The 14,149-nt window shown below is 39.9% G+C and overlaps 1 protein-coding gene across 5 annotated transcripts in view; it reads right to left on the bottom strand.

Annotated features, from left to right (window-relative positions):
* Positions 1-3,910: 3,910 nt before the first annotated feature.
* The window catches only part of CTTNBP2NL (CTTNBP2 N-terminal like), a 52,752-nt gene continuing 42,513 nt past the window's right edge, over positions 3,911-14,149 (bottom strand). For all 5 annotated transcript variants that reach the window (XM_072997193.2, XM_020780615.3, XM_078393373.1 and 2 more), the window contains 3 exons: positions 9,750-9,980; positions 8,598-8,705; positions 3,911-7,917 (listed from right to left, as the gene is read on the bottom strand). In XM_072997193.2, coding sequence (XP_072853294.2) covers positions 6,454-7,917; positions 8,598-8,705; positions 9,750-9,980 — 1,803 coding nt within the window. In that variant the 3' untranslated portion in view covers positions 3,911-6,453. The remainder of the gene's footprint in view (positions 7,918-8,597; positions 8,706-9,749; positions 9,981-14,149) is intronic.

The raw sequence follows: 14,149 nt of genomic DNA on the forward strand, positions 1-14,149 counted from the left end.
ATTCCATCCTGTTCCTTGGAAGAATTTTACTCATTGTGAGCCAACTGTAAGTTGACGAGGTTGACAGATCAAGGCTGCTGCTGAGTGCCAGACAGCCCACCAAAGGCAGATGGCTTCTCTTAAGACAAAGTAGATGCTTTTCTTGCAGACTTGATTCAAGTAGATGCTTGCTATCCACTGGGGAAAAGGGTTGAGGTTTCTTTTTAGGCTTCTGTTTTTCTTACATAAGATGAGAGTAGCTTATTGGCGACTCCTGGAGATTAGTGCTTATGCTGGATCTCCTGTGTGTTCATTTTTCTCCTGTTTTCTTTCCAAGGCTTCAATTGTATAATACAGAGGCAACAGGTATTTCTAATGTCTCTCGGCAGCTCCAGCGGTCATTATCTCTGTGTTTGCTTTTGCCAAGGTTAAAATCATGCCTCCAGCCGGGAAGTAAAATAGGAGCTTCAACTAAATAAAAACAATAAAACCATATAAAATCAAATAAAGATAAAATCACCGCTGCTTAGCCACAAGCATGTTGCCTGGCTGGGCCAGAACCGGAAGCTCCTATTTCTTTGTATATCTGTAAGCTAAAAAGCATATACCTTTGGCACTTCAGCCACTGTTTGCTTCCATGAAAGTGCAACTCAGTTCCCATCAAATCCCCCCAAAAATGAGAACAAGAAGATGGATTTTATCTGTCTTTTGGGGATGGGTAGGCTCTTACTACTGTAGAGGATTTAGGGGAATATGCTATGAAATCCAGACTAAAGATATGACTTCTTCTAGCATAGTGGTCCCAGCCTTGACTACCCCAGGTGTTCTTGGACTGCAACTCCCAGAAGCCTTCACAACTAGCTTTGTACCTGGGGTTTCCTGGAGCTGCAGTCCAAGAACACCTGGGTTTCCAAGGGTGGAGACCACTGCTCTAGCTGAGACATTTCCCAGATCAATCTTTCAATACAGGATTGTCATGTTCTGATATATTAAGAGCTTCCACCTATATATATCTTGATCCATTGGAACATCCCACCCTAAACTGCATGTGATACCCCATTGATATTTGGATCCAGAATATTTGAGGAATTTGCTATAGATACAGCTCTCACAAGCCTTCTCTTTTCCTCTGGATCAAGTCTCCTCCTACAATTGCTGTCTACACAGAAAGATGTAGTGATGCTTCACAGCCAAGAGTCAGGGCGAGGTGGAGAAGAACAACCTCCAGGTAGAGTGTTCGATAAATTTAAGAATGTCACAGGTTACCATCAAAATGAAGAACTATTCAAGAACTATTCATCTGTAAATTCGAATGCATGATTGGGTGATACTATAGTGTAAATTCTGGTGTCCTTCTATGTCTTTTAAAAACTGCGTGCCAATACATGTGTTCTTCTAACACAAGGTGGCACAAGATAATTAATTTTATGCTTTCCAAGCAGAAAGTTATGCACATTAGCAATAGAGAGCTGATCCAAATGTGAGTAACCTAACATTGCACAAATGCTCTGGTCTGAATATGAACAGAACTAAAGTAATAGAAAGAGAACAACACTCTAGCCAAAGGGTTCCTCAAATTAAGGTTTGCAATATATAGAGTTATAGCTTTAAAGGAGCAGGAGCAGGCACTCCAAGGCCCCTTCTTGAAAAAGCTGGGGCCTCCTCAGCCACACTAGACACTGTTCCAAGTCCTCCATACAGAGCATGTTACCATAGTCTTTTGAGACTGAAGGATGCCTAGCATACAGAGTTAGGTATCTGGCTGAGGAGCCAGAGAATTGGGGTTTAAATTCCCTTCTGTGTACCTTAGAAGAGCCAACCTATGTGGCCTTGGGCAAGCTGCAGCCCCAGGATGCCCCCAAAAGAAGGGAATGGTAGACCATTCTCAAGTACTCTCTACTTAGAAAACCCTCAGAAGCAACTTGACAGCACACTATGATGTCATCAGCTTAATATATTCAAGCAAGTATATAAGCTTGTTTGGAAGAAGAAATGAACAACACAAAGAACAGGGAAAGACATTCATTCATATGGATTACAGCAGAGTAGTAGGGCACATCTTTTTCTTGAGTTAAAAAAGCCTGGATTTGGCTTGACCAAATATATTTTTTCTTGGGCTATTTCCAAATAAAAATTCCTTTCAGAACTTCAGAAGCTTTATCCCAAAATGTCAATGCTCTGATCTAACTTCAGGAGACTGAGCTACTGGCTACTTTGGCAGGAATCAAATACAGCTTTAAACTACTCACTTTCTCCTCCTCTTGCTATTAGAACAGCCAAAAATACTGTTCTGTGTTATGAAACAGAAGCCGTAGCCCTTCCCTTATTGCTCCTCTCTCATAGTAATGAGTAGCCAGATCCTTGACAGAAATGACTCAGAACTCATCAAAACATCCACTATTTTTTGTCCCATACTTTCAAAGCAGGTTGCAGAGCTGCTCCAGGCTTGCAAGAATCACAGCCCAAGAAGTGCACCACTGGATCATGTAGATTGGCAACGTTGAGAATAATATGCTTACTGAAGTGAGCACAGTGTATTAGACAGTAGTGGGTGGAACCATAACACGTTGTAAATAATGTTTCACAGCATTCCAAACTGGGGTGAGGGCTTTGCACAAGGCAGATCTGTCTCCACCCCATAACCTTGTCCTCAAGGAGGGGAAAATTACATTAGGTGTGTGCATGAATTAGCCAACTGTTCCAACCATGTCTTTCCACCTGTGGCTCCTACAAACTACTTGTATATCATTTCTGGTTTAATTGATTGCTCAGAAATAGACCTAAGTTGCGGATAACATTCACTGACTTAAAGATACTCCTACTGAACACATTCCTAGTACTTTTCTCCCTCTGAGGTAAGATGCCATCATGACTTGTTTTGACTATGGTGTTGACTGAATTGTTCAGTGAACCAGGTGTCTTCTTGGGAATAGTTATTGTTTTGATTTATATACTGCTCCATCATGCTAAAGCAATCTCAGGACAGTTTACAACATAATTATGCAAACAACACTTTGAATTCCCCACTTCACCTCCAGGGAGAAGAGCCAGCCCTTGTGACCTTGGGTAAGCTATGTGGTCTCACAGCAAACCCCAGAAGGGAATGGTAAACCATTTCTGAATACTCTATACCTAGAAAATCCTCAGAAGGGTTGCCATAAGACAGAACAGTCTCAACAGTACACAATTATTCTGACTTTGGATGTGGCAGTTCTAACAATGCTGTTCTGATGCACTGAAACCAGTCTCCAAGGTTTTAAAGACTTACATTCCTGTACTGAACTTTCCCCATGTATTTTGCTTTGAATGAGGAGCTGCAACAATTTTTACTGTTTGTTTCTCATTACATGATCCAAGTATTTTAGGTTCAAGCATGTTATGGCCCAAATCATCTTGTCTCTTTACATTGGTGTAATACAAACTGACATGAATTGCCCATAGGGCTTACACTTCTGCAAAAAGGTACTGGATACATCTCTGCACAAGCTCTGAAAAAGCAGAACCACTCAATTTACAGATGATTGCATGACTGGACTAGGCAACAATGTTTTGCCCTTAAAACAAGAATATATTTGGATAAATATTCACAGCATTGCTACCGAGTATTAATAGCTTTCCTATTTTGCCTTCTAAAATACTGTCCCTATATTGTGAGCTACTGGAAGCCTGGGCATATTTTCTGATATGCAGATCAGTGCTTGGGAACCTCTCATCCTTCAGATATATTTTATTCCAATTCTTGTCAGTCCAAACCAGCCTGGCCAGCAGTAAGAGATTACAATATTAGTCATTCTTCCATATGTGGTGTGCCAATGTAGACCTCCCAAGGATAATGAAATGCACCACTACTGAAAACATCATGAATATCTAGTAGAAGCTTTGCGCATATATGAACCCATACCTACCTTTAAAATATGTTCTTGTACAATACTTAACTCATAAAAATAAAACCCTTTATTGATAGTATGAACATTTAACGTGTTTAATGCTGCCAGCTATAAAAATGATAAAAGACTTCTGCTTCATACATTTGACTTTACAAATATACAGATGTTAATGAAAATTAATACTAGATTATGTAGCTTGAATGTCATTAAAATCCTGTTAGCCAGTGACAAACCTCTCTAGCAATACTTGGTTCAAAGAGGATTAAACATTTTGTTTCTATACACACAAGTCTACATAAAACTTAAATACTAACCCTAGAAGTGTTACTGGATTAGTTGGAACCATTTGTGATATTGTGCTTAGTTTAATCTTAGAAGATAGGCTACTAGCAAAAATACATATCTCCTCTTGCTTTCTCCCTTCCCACAATCCATTGTAGAATACAGTACTCAGTGCATTTCCTAATAAAATTCATTACTGTATATAAATCTCTATAGAGTCATATCATAAAGAAAAGATAAGGATTAGTGTAAACACAAGGAAATACTTTAAGGGCTGCTACAAAAGCAAAATTAAGAAAAAACCATTCAACCAGCTTTCAGTTATGCAGCCGTTACTGAAACCTATACTGCACAAATGAAGAGACTGTGTGCTTATCAGAGTCATATCCTATCTGTCTGCTAGCAGTAATCAAACACGGTCAGTACAAGGGCCAAGGGGAATCCTGGTACACTGACAAATATTGAGAGGGGGATGTCAATGTCAGCGTGCTTAATAATAGCAATCTCAGGAATTTCAGCTACTTGCTAAAATCCTTGAATCTAGGAGTTCCATATAAAGAAAATTAGGTAGGGTAAGACCAAAGGCTAGACCACTGATAGTCATGCTCTGAAGAAACATTATCTTTTTATAAGTAGATTTGGTCTACTGCAGCAACGGAGAACATGTGGCCCAAATCCTATCATTCTTCCCCAGGGGCAACTGTGACAAGGGCTCATGGAAGCTGCAGCCTAGCAAACATCAGGAGGGATACACATTCCCTGTCCCTGATCCAGGGTCTCAAGCAGCAAGCACTCATGTTGTGACAAGATCCTGTAGTTTGTACAGTAAGAATGATGAAGTGTCCGTTTGTACATATTAATTCTGGGGATGTACTGAAATGCTTTTACTCAAGGTTAGAGTAGAGACATTCAGTTTTTAAAATGAAACTTGAGTTCACTCTTAAAGTATTTTTGGGGCAAAGCAGCACCATTTTTGAAAAAATACATAATTCTCAGTTCACAGACAGAAGAAACATCTATCAAAAAGGTGTAAGAAATGCACAGGAAGTTCAATAAGGAGAAAATTCTGCTTTAGCCCTTTTTAAATGGCCCATATTACTGATTACCTTTCCTAGGAAAACAAGATTTCATTAATAAAACAGATAAACTTTAAAAAGTAGTTTAAAAAGTGTATTCCCTCATTTTCTTTTTTTTTCTGAAGTGTTTCAATAATGTATCACACTAAGAGTGCTGTGTATTTAACATGTATACCCTTTCTCTCCCTATATATACATACATATATATGCATCTGCATGGTAAAAAGTAATGTTTTGGTTTGCACAGTGATGCCAAGAAGACAGTTGTCAACTTTGCAAAATCTGTGTCAGTTCAATAGACAATATTCTTACATAGTGAGCAACGTATAAGTTATTGCTTTGGATCATCTAGAATGGATCCAACCTTTTCCAATACAAAAACCTGTGTAGAACTGAATAGTTATTTCTCATTTCAAGTAATAGTAAGATCTTTATCAGAAGTTCTACACATGACAGTAGAATGCATGAAGAATATTAAAAATTTAGCCAGCACTTCAAGATTTCATCTTACTTATTTTGCCTCTACTGGAGAGAAATATTCAAGGAACAGATACTTCACTGGAAGCAACTGGCACTCTGTTTAAAGCTCCCCAAATTTTTTCTTAAACACAGGAAAAGAGAGAGTTGCATAAAGCTCAGCAATGGGGCCAAAGTCCACCTGAAAATGCAGCTACATCAACTGACTCTTTTTATAGGAGGAAAACAACAGACCGGTATAGCGATCACCTTTGGAACATTTCCTTTCTGTAGCAAACTGTTGGAAAGGATTAAGAACAGTATTAGTTTCAACATTCATGATTCAGAAAAACTACTTTTTGCAGCTGGAGAATCTCGGTTTTGCAGAGAATCACATTCATATCTGCAGACTTAAGCTCAGGCACTTCTTAGAAAATGTCTGTCTGGAATGGAAGTTTGCACGGTGTATTTTTTCCTGCATAATTAAAAAAAACTGTTCCATAGTCATAGTCCACTAGTTAGCTCCCAGCGTAGGAAATCAACTGCTTCTCCTTGTTCAATGTGCCTGCTGCTAGGCAACACTTTGAGGCTCTGGTGTTTAAAGGTTTGTACACAAGTTGTATTACTTTCTACACATTATGAAACAAAAAGTACACTGAATGGATTATACAAACAGATTTTTGTGACTACCCAAATAAATAACATGGGAGTGGATAAGACAATGTTTCAGCATGAGGAATGGCAAACACTCAGAATATGACTTTTCCCAGAAACTAGCTATTGGTTGGCAATAAGATCTCAATTTCTTTCCCATTAGCTACAACAGCATTGCTTGAGCAAGTACTTGCCAAGTCCACAGGAGAACCAAGGGAAGCAGCTTGAGAGGTTTTAGTCGGTGGAGTGGGAGTGGCTGGAGAAGGAGCCAGACCAGGTTTCTTTGGAGGAATTGGCGGAGGATTCCCTCGTTCTGCTCTAGGTATGGTTGGTGATTTAATTCCAGGTGACAATGGACTCAATGGACTAGAGACTTTGCTTGGGCTAGATTCACTTTTTGGGCTCACGGCATTTGCCAGGTTTCGGTAGTCTGTGCCAAAGGGTGAGCTGTTAGGAGAAACTGGCTTGATAGGACCCTGCTGACTGGTGAACCTGGAAAGAACCTGAGTGACTGTGTTGCGGGCAAGCTGCTTTGCAGCAGAATTATCAACAAGGGTGGGTGACAGGTCCCTGGACGGAGGACTTTGGAGGCCACTAGATTGGTGATCTTGATCAGCTTGGGACTGGAATTTGTGACGAGCAGCATGGAAGCGCTGATTGATTCCTACCTGGTAGGAAGATTGATAACTGGGGCTGCTGGCTGATGCTCCAACCAAACGCTTTGTCATGACAGGGGAGGAGCATGGGGAAGATGTCAGAGAAGAAGAAGCAGTATTGCTTGGAGATAAGGATATCCCACTGGAAGGGAGTGGTGGAATTGAAGGAGAAATGGACTCTGTTCTTACAGAAAAGCCACTATTTTCCATGGTACTCTCAGCAGCTGCTCCAACAAGCTTGCACTTCTGTGGGCTTTCTGCGCTGGGTTGAGCTGGCTCCACATTTGTTTGAACATTAACATCACAATGCCCGTTTGCTTTGGCATAAGGGTGGGGAGTGATGGCAGAGATGGGTGTTAACATATGTGCCTGTTTGACAGCATTTCCCTGGCTGATGCTCTCTGGCAAGTAACTTCCTGTTTGGCAAGCAACTGATATACCTGAAAGGCACTCTGTAACAGTTGCTACGGATACCATTGTGACATCTGGTGGTGTATGCTCAACTTTGTTACTGCCAACTTTACAAGAAGCCTCCAGCTCCTTTAGTGTTTTCTTCATACTTTCAACTTCTTCTTTCAGGGCCTTTGTACAATTCTCTTCCCTGTTCAGTTTAGCCCTCAGCTGCTCTCGTTCAATGTCAAACTCAGATAACTGCTTCTCTACTTGGGCCTCCATTTGTAAACTCCTCTTCTTTTTGGCTGCTAGCTCCTCCTCCAACTGGCTCACTCTGACTCTTTCCTTCTCCAGCTTCATGCTTAGTTCCCCAATCTTCTGTCCTTCCTCTGCAGCTTTAGCCGTGGCTTTCTTGCACTCAAGCACAAGCATTGAAGACAGCTGCTTATGGTGTGCACGTTCTTCCTCCAACTGGCTAGATAACTTTTTCTGCTCTCTCTCAAACTTCTTCACTTGGGACTTTTCAAATTCCAGCTAGAAGAAAAGGAAAAGGAGCTCAGAAATAAAACAGTGAAGTAGTTTAACACACACTTCACAAACCACAAAAAATTAAAATCAGTTATGTCAGTTACTAATAAAGAATACATGTAAGGATAAACCAGATTTATTAATAGCCTGTATTACCAGAAGTGCCTACAAAGAAATGCAAGATTATGGAATACACAAATTATTCATAAAGCAATGATAATGTGTGCAAAACACTTCTAAAATAATCACTGTGGTATAGTAGTGTCACATTAAGACACAAGGGAGCTGAGTTCTAATCCTTTCTTGGCCATCAAACTCTTCTGGGTCGTGGTGGGCCAGTCATGCTTTCTCAGCCCGACCTACCTCATAGCACAGTTGTGAGGCTAATATGGTGAGGACAGGCATGGATGCCACTTTGATCTCATGTGAAGAAAGACGGGATATAAATCTAACAAATAAGTATTATTCAAATAATAGTCATAAGAAGTTGCTTTAGATGAGCCATTTCTTCCACGTCTACAAAGTAGGAAATCTACTGCTTTCCAGAAATAAATATAATAAAAATGTTAATCTTGCAAATCTACTTCCTTGCAAAGATACAGATTACCAGCCATAGCCACCTGCATACAGCATATGAATAGTAATTAATCACTCCTCCCTGACAACTAAGTTGTGAGAAGATCTACCTGTTGTGTGAGCCGCTCTCGCTCCTTTTCCAGCATGTATGTGACATCATCGCCTTCAGCAGTATCTTGGGCGTGCCGTTGTCTCTCTTCTTCAAGATCCAAAATTACCTTTCAACCAAGAAAGAGAACTGTAAATCAACTTTAAATACATGAAAACTAAGCATGTGCTGCCCAAACCCCTTTCTGCCCAAAGCAAATATTTAAGTGAAACATTTAAGCAGTTACTAGAACCCTTGACCTTTAATTAATGACAAAATTGTGCATAAAACCTTTGATCCCATGGTTTCCCACATCCAAATTCAGTGATATTTTAAGTTTAGCCTTGTGAAGTAGGTGCTAACAACAACATACACAATTGCACAGCAATACTTAGTTTATATAGACTAGTTCGTCTAATGGTATCATTACACTCTACAAGTACTACAGCACTAGCAGAAACCTATTTCTAGGCTCTGTGAAAAGGTGGAATCCAGCACAGTTTTTCATAGTACAATGTGATTTTATTTTCATTTCTAACAAATGAACACACACACACACACACACACACACACACACACACACACACACACACACACACACACACACACACACACACACACACATATGTGTACTGAAATTCACTTGCAGGTAAGTATAATAAGAGGTATGTGAACATCTTGTCCAGTAGGACAATGAGATCCTGCCCCCCCCACGGCCCACAACTCCACACTGCAGATTCATTACTCAGATTAATAATTTGGCCAGAATTCTATTAATCTATGCAATGGTGTAAATTATTTAAATGTTTCCCCTGTCCTCTAGAATGTTCTCCTTTGTGTAACTGGTTGTGCACTGGTTGCCAAACTAGGTGTGCCACTAGTCACATGATTTTTCAGCTGTACCAAAGAGACGCACCATTTAACTAGCTAATGTTTGAGAACTGAAACAACATACATAACCATGGTTTAAACTGAAACAACAGTTCAAGCTAAAAATAATTGTCTAATAAATCATTGGCTGTGCAGATTTTTTAGATTTCAACTCTAGGATCCATGGCTAGCAAAACCTAAAGTATCTTAAACTACACAGAAGACAATGTCACTCTGCTATAACAAATCCGAGCCAGGAACAATGTAATTTCTTTGAACATAGTTTAAAAGATGTGCAACCCACCTTTCTGTGTCTGCTCTCTGCAGCAGCTAGTTGGGACAACATTTTCTCTTGCATATTCTTGCAGTGTTTCATAACTACCTTCAGAATGGACAAAGGATTGGTGCAAACAGGCTGCCTGTCACCATAATTTTCTTCTTTCATTGCTTCAAAATCTCTCTGAAGAGCCATCAGTGGGTCACTAATGTTGTATTTTCCATATCGTTCCTCAATGAAAACATCTCTGTGTTGGGCCTGAAATATACGGTCAAGTATTAGTTGCCAAAAAGGGTGAGGAGAAAGAACATTCATAATAAAATCCTGTCACCTCATGGCAACACAACAGATTACTAGAAAAATGCACAACTACTCTTTAAATACAAAACAAACACACCCCGCAGGGGGTGGGGGAAAGAATAATTTGTCTGGAAGCACAGCAAAGCAGTGAGAGAAAACCTTGTCTAACAATAAGATAGCTAGTTATTCTAGGATATAGAAGGAATAATCATTGAGAGGCACTGAAAGGAATATAAAGGGAGCCCTCCCACACAAAAAGAAGTGACTGAGGAGCAAAGCTGTATGAAAGCAGCAGGAGAGAGACTGAATCAAGGGGCACTGAAATAGCAAACAGAGAAAAGGAGGTATGGGTGCCACCTAGAAAGAGGAACTGGGGTCAATACTGTACTTTTTCTTTAAGCCTATTTTTTCATATTCTTTCTGAGTACCTGTTACCTCCTGACAATTTAATTTAGGTGGCTGAATAAAGAAAAACACATGTCTCTGTATATGGAATTGCCATCCACTACTATAACCTGAAATATTTGTTTATTCAATTTGGGTTTCCTCTCACCATAGTCGTCATCATTAACTGGAGCTCTCAATTTACATCCTCACTTTTCTGAAAAGGAAACTGATTGAAGGAAAAGGAAGTCCAGCTTCAAAACACAGAGGTCTGTTGTGTTTTAATTAGAACTGAAGAAGAAACTCCAGAAGCAACACAAAAGAACCCTTTTAACTAGAAAATCAAAGTGTATACAGACCTTCACAACCCCTTCTGTGTGCTTATTATGCTTGATGAATACATCAAGGTTAGATTGTTGCTGGGTCTACAGCTGCTTCCTTCTCTACTGTTGTCAAAACCAGACAACATATAATAAATTTACAAACAGATATAAATCTTGTAAATCAGATGGGATAATAATTTTTAAAAAATGAGTCTAGGGTTCACATAATCTTTTATACAAATTTTAAAGTATCTCTCATTTCTGAATGTGATGGGCAGAAGTTTCTTTAGCTTTGCATTCAAATAACGAACCAGTTATGCAAACAAATAATTTTGCAAGCATCCAAGCAAGATTTTCAGTTATATTTTGAGGACATTCAACTCAAATTGTACTTCTAGATGTTTGTTTACACTTCATATATTTCTAAGCACTGTGTATTAACACAGCCACACATTTCTCAAACATTTAAAGCATTAATTTAATGCTAATTACATTTGGTGTAGTCCTTTAAAAGTCAACACCTTCTTACATGATTTTAAGCTCACCTGGCCACATTACTTAGCATTGGAGCCGAGCACTGTCAATCCACTGATGGAGCATCTGCCATTAGTACGACTGTGAGGAGGGGCAATGGCCCTTCACATCCTCAAAGTCTGCTCCAGAGGCTTTGGAAGTCATTAGAGCAGTTACTGGATGGGGCAGAGATCTGCAGCAGGGAGTGGAAGAAGTCCCTATAGGCAAGTGGATGTCTACCAGGTCAACACTGGATTTAAGACTGAGGTCCCTGACCCACACATAGAAAATACAATGGAACTGTTAGTAGTCCTAGCACTTTGGAGGTTGTTGGTGCTGAGAGGACTGGTTTGTGTCTGTCTGCTCCTTTATTTTGCTCTCCTCTACTGATAAACCTGTCTGCTCCTTTACTTTGCTCTCCTCTACAGATAAACTAGTAATTAGAGCTTACTGTTTAGTAGGATTTTTAAGAGACTTGAATCTGAGGACAGAGAAACTGAGTATATGAGTGCAGACACAGAGAAAATAACTACTCACAAAATGATGGGCAAACTATCCATCCATCTGTTCACCCACCCATCCATATATCCATCCAATTTCATACTTTATGCACAAAGAATTCTTGACTTCAAGGCATACCAGACAAATATTTCCCCCATCCCATTCCAATTGCAAGACAGTCACCTGATGATAATCTGCAGCTGAGGAAATAAGTAAACTTTACAGTACCATACTACCAGCACTATCCTAGCTCATGGCTGTCTCATGCATCCTGTTTACTGAAAATATGCTACAGACAGTTCCTATTCCATTTACAGTCACATTGACTATATAATGTGTGTCTAGGACAAACGTGCCAAAAGCATAATGGCAAAACAGCCCTCAAGTCTGAGGCTAATGGAAAATCTTAGCTGCCCAACTGGGAAATCTATTCCAAAATCTCTTTCTTTCTTCATTCAATATCCATAAAAGATCTACACACAAACACATCCCAATTTACCAAGTGAATCACATGTCCTGAACCACAGAAAATACCACTTTCTCACTCTGGGATGAGAACAGTGATTCTCATTCAGAATTACTCCATAGAGAACAGCAAGGCATCTCATGAATGGTTTCTGTGACTGGGGAAGAGAAATACCTCAGGAAATTTAAGAAGTGGTATGGTGCTTGCTTAATCTCAGTCCACACAAATACTAAATGGAAGAAGAGGACAATAGCATGTAACTGTTGTTCAATAAATGTAATGCCAGTCTAGATATACAGACTGCTGATCTATTGCGTATTCATCTTTGTGGGGATTGAAGCATGCAGGAACATTGATTCTACACAGAATCCAACAGATTAATTTTCACAAAAGCTGCAAAATAATTCTCTCATTCTACCATTTGTCTTTTTAAAATCTGTTCTTTACTAGCTTAAGAAGAGCATAGATACAACTGAGCATGCTTTTTCTCCACAGAGCTTACAATGTCATTTCAGATACGTGTAAACTGGTTAAGTTTTGGCCACTGTAAACCCAATCAGCAGGACAAAACTATTCCCCCCCTCCCCCAGATAGAATGATCATCCTAGTAACTTCAAGGTGAACTTATGGAATCTGTGGAAAAGATCGGAAACCATTCTGAATTATATCAGATATACTTGGATCAATGATAACGTACAGAGATTTGAAAAAGGCAGGCAGTTAAACGCTCCTTTAAGTAGACATTTGTCACAGAATGTGCTCTATGCTGAGATAGGGAATTTGTGGCTCCCCTGATATTCTTGGACTCCAGTTTTGCTCAGTTCAGGACAATGGTCATGGATGACAGGGTTTAAACTTCAAGCACATCCAGAGGGGCCACAAACTCTCTATTCCTGCTCTATGTGGTAAACTCACTTTCAACTATTCTCCTGCTCCCAGATTAAAACCAAAGAAAGATTTTCTTCAGAACATCTGTGGATTTTTTTTACAAATCGCAGAGAATACCAGGACTATAATGTGGAAAGAATTACCCATCTCTTAACATGGATGGAACCCAAAGAAAGTGTAATCTCTGGTCACATGGACAACTGGGTTACTTGGAAGTCATCTATAAGCTATAGAGATGAGCTGGAAGAACCAAAGTGAACCTAAGAAAGGGGTGGGGTGGGGGGCTTGCACTGGCACAGTATTGCAAGTGCATCAAGGGACAATTTCTCACCTAAGTCAATGTATTCTATGTCCCTAACCCATACTGTGGGAGATTTAATGTTAGTATACCAATATGTGTATTCATCAATTCTAACGTGGCACTTCTAAAATAAATTAAAAAGACTTCCATCCCTAAACGCTAACGGTGGAGAAAATGACAGTTGCTGTATTCACACAGAACACTAAGTGAAGATTCTGGAAAAGCCTCCATTATCCCTAATGAGCTGGGTACTGATGGAGGCAGCCCACTTATTACTGTTTTTTTCGCTCCATAAGACACACATAATTTTTAGAAGAGGAAAACAGGAAAAATATTCCTCTGTATCAGGGGTGGGCAATTAAATACATAAACAGTGGAAGTCCCATGCTGGGACTGCAAAAAAACCTCACAAAAAACCAAAGCAACATAGAAACATACCCCCCCAGCCCAAACCTACCCTCCCAAACCCAACCAGAACATTTTAAAAAAATAAATAAAAAGCAGCACCTTACCGGTCCAAAGCCTCCTGGGAATCCCCCCTGCCACTATCGCTGCCTTCCCAAGCCTCTGGAGGCCTCAGAAAGCACTGTGGGGGTCCCCCCACCACCATAATCTTAATCTTAATTGCCACTGCTGAGGTCTTCTGGCCTCGGAGCCACACATGTAGAAATGGAGACTGCCTGCCCTTTGTAAAGATGGTGGATGCAGCTTCATTTAGGGTAGGGAAGCTGCAACTGCCATCTTTGCAAAG

This window comes from Pogona vitticeps, chromosome 4, assembly GCF_051106095.1.
Source record: "Pogona vitticeps strain Pit_001003342236 chromosome 4, PviZW2.1, whole genome shotgun sequence".
In the NCBI taxonomy this organism is placed as follows: domain Eukaryota; kingdom Metazoa; phylum Chordata; class Lepidosauria; order Squamata; family Agamidae; genus Pogona; species Pogona vitticeps.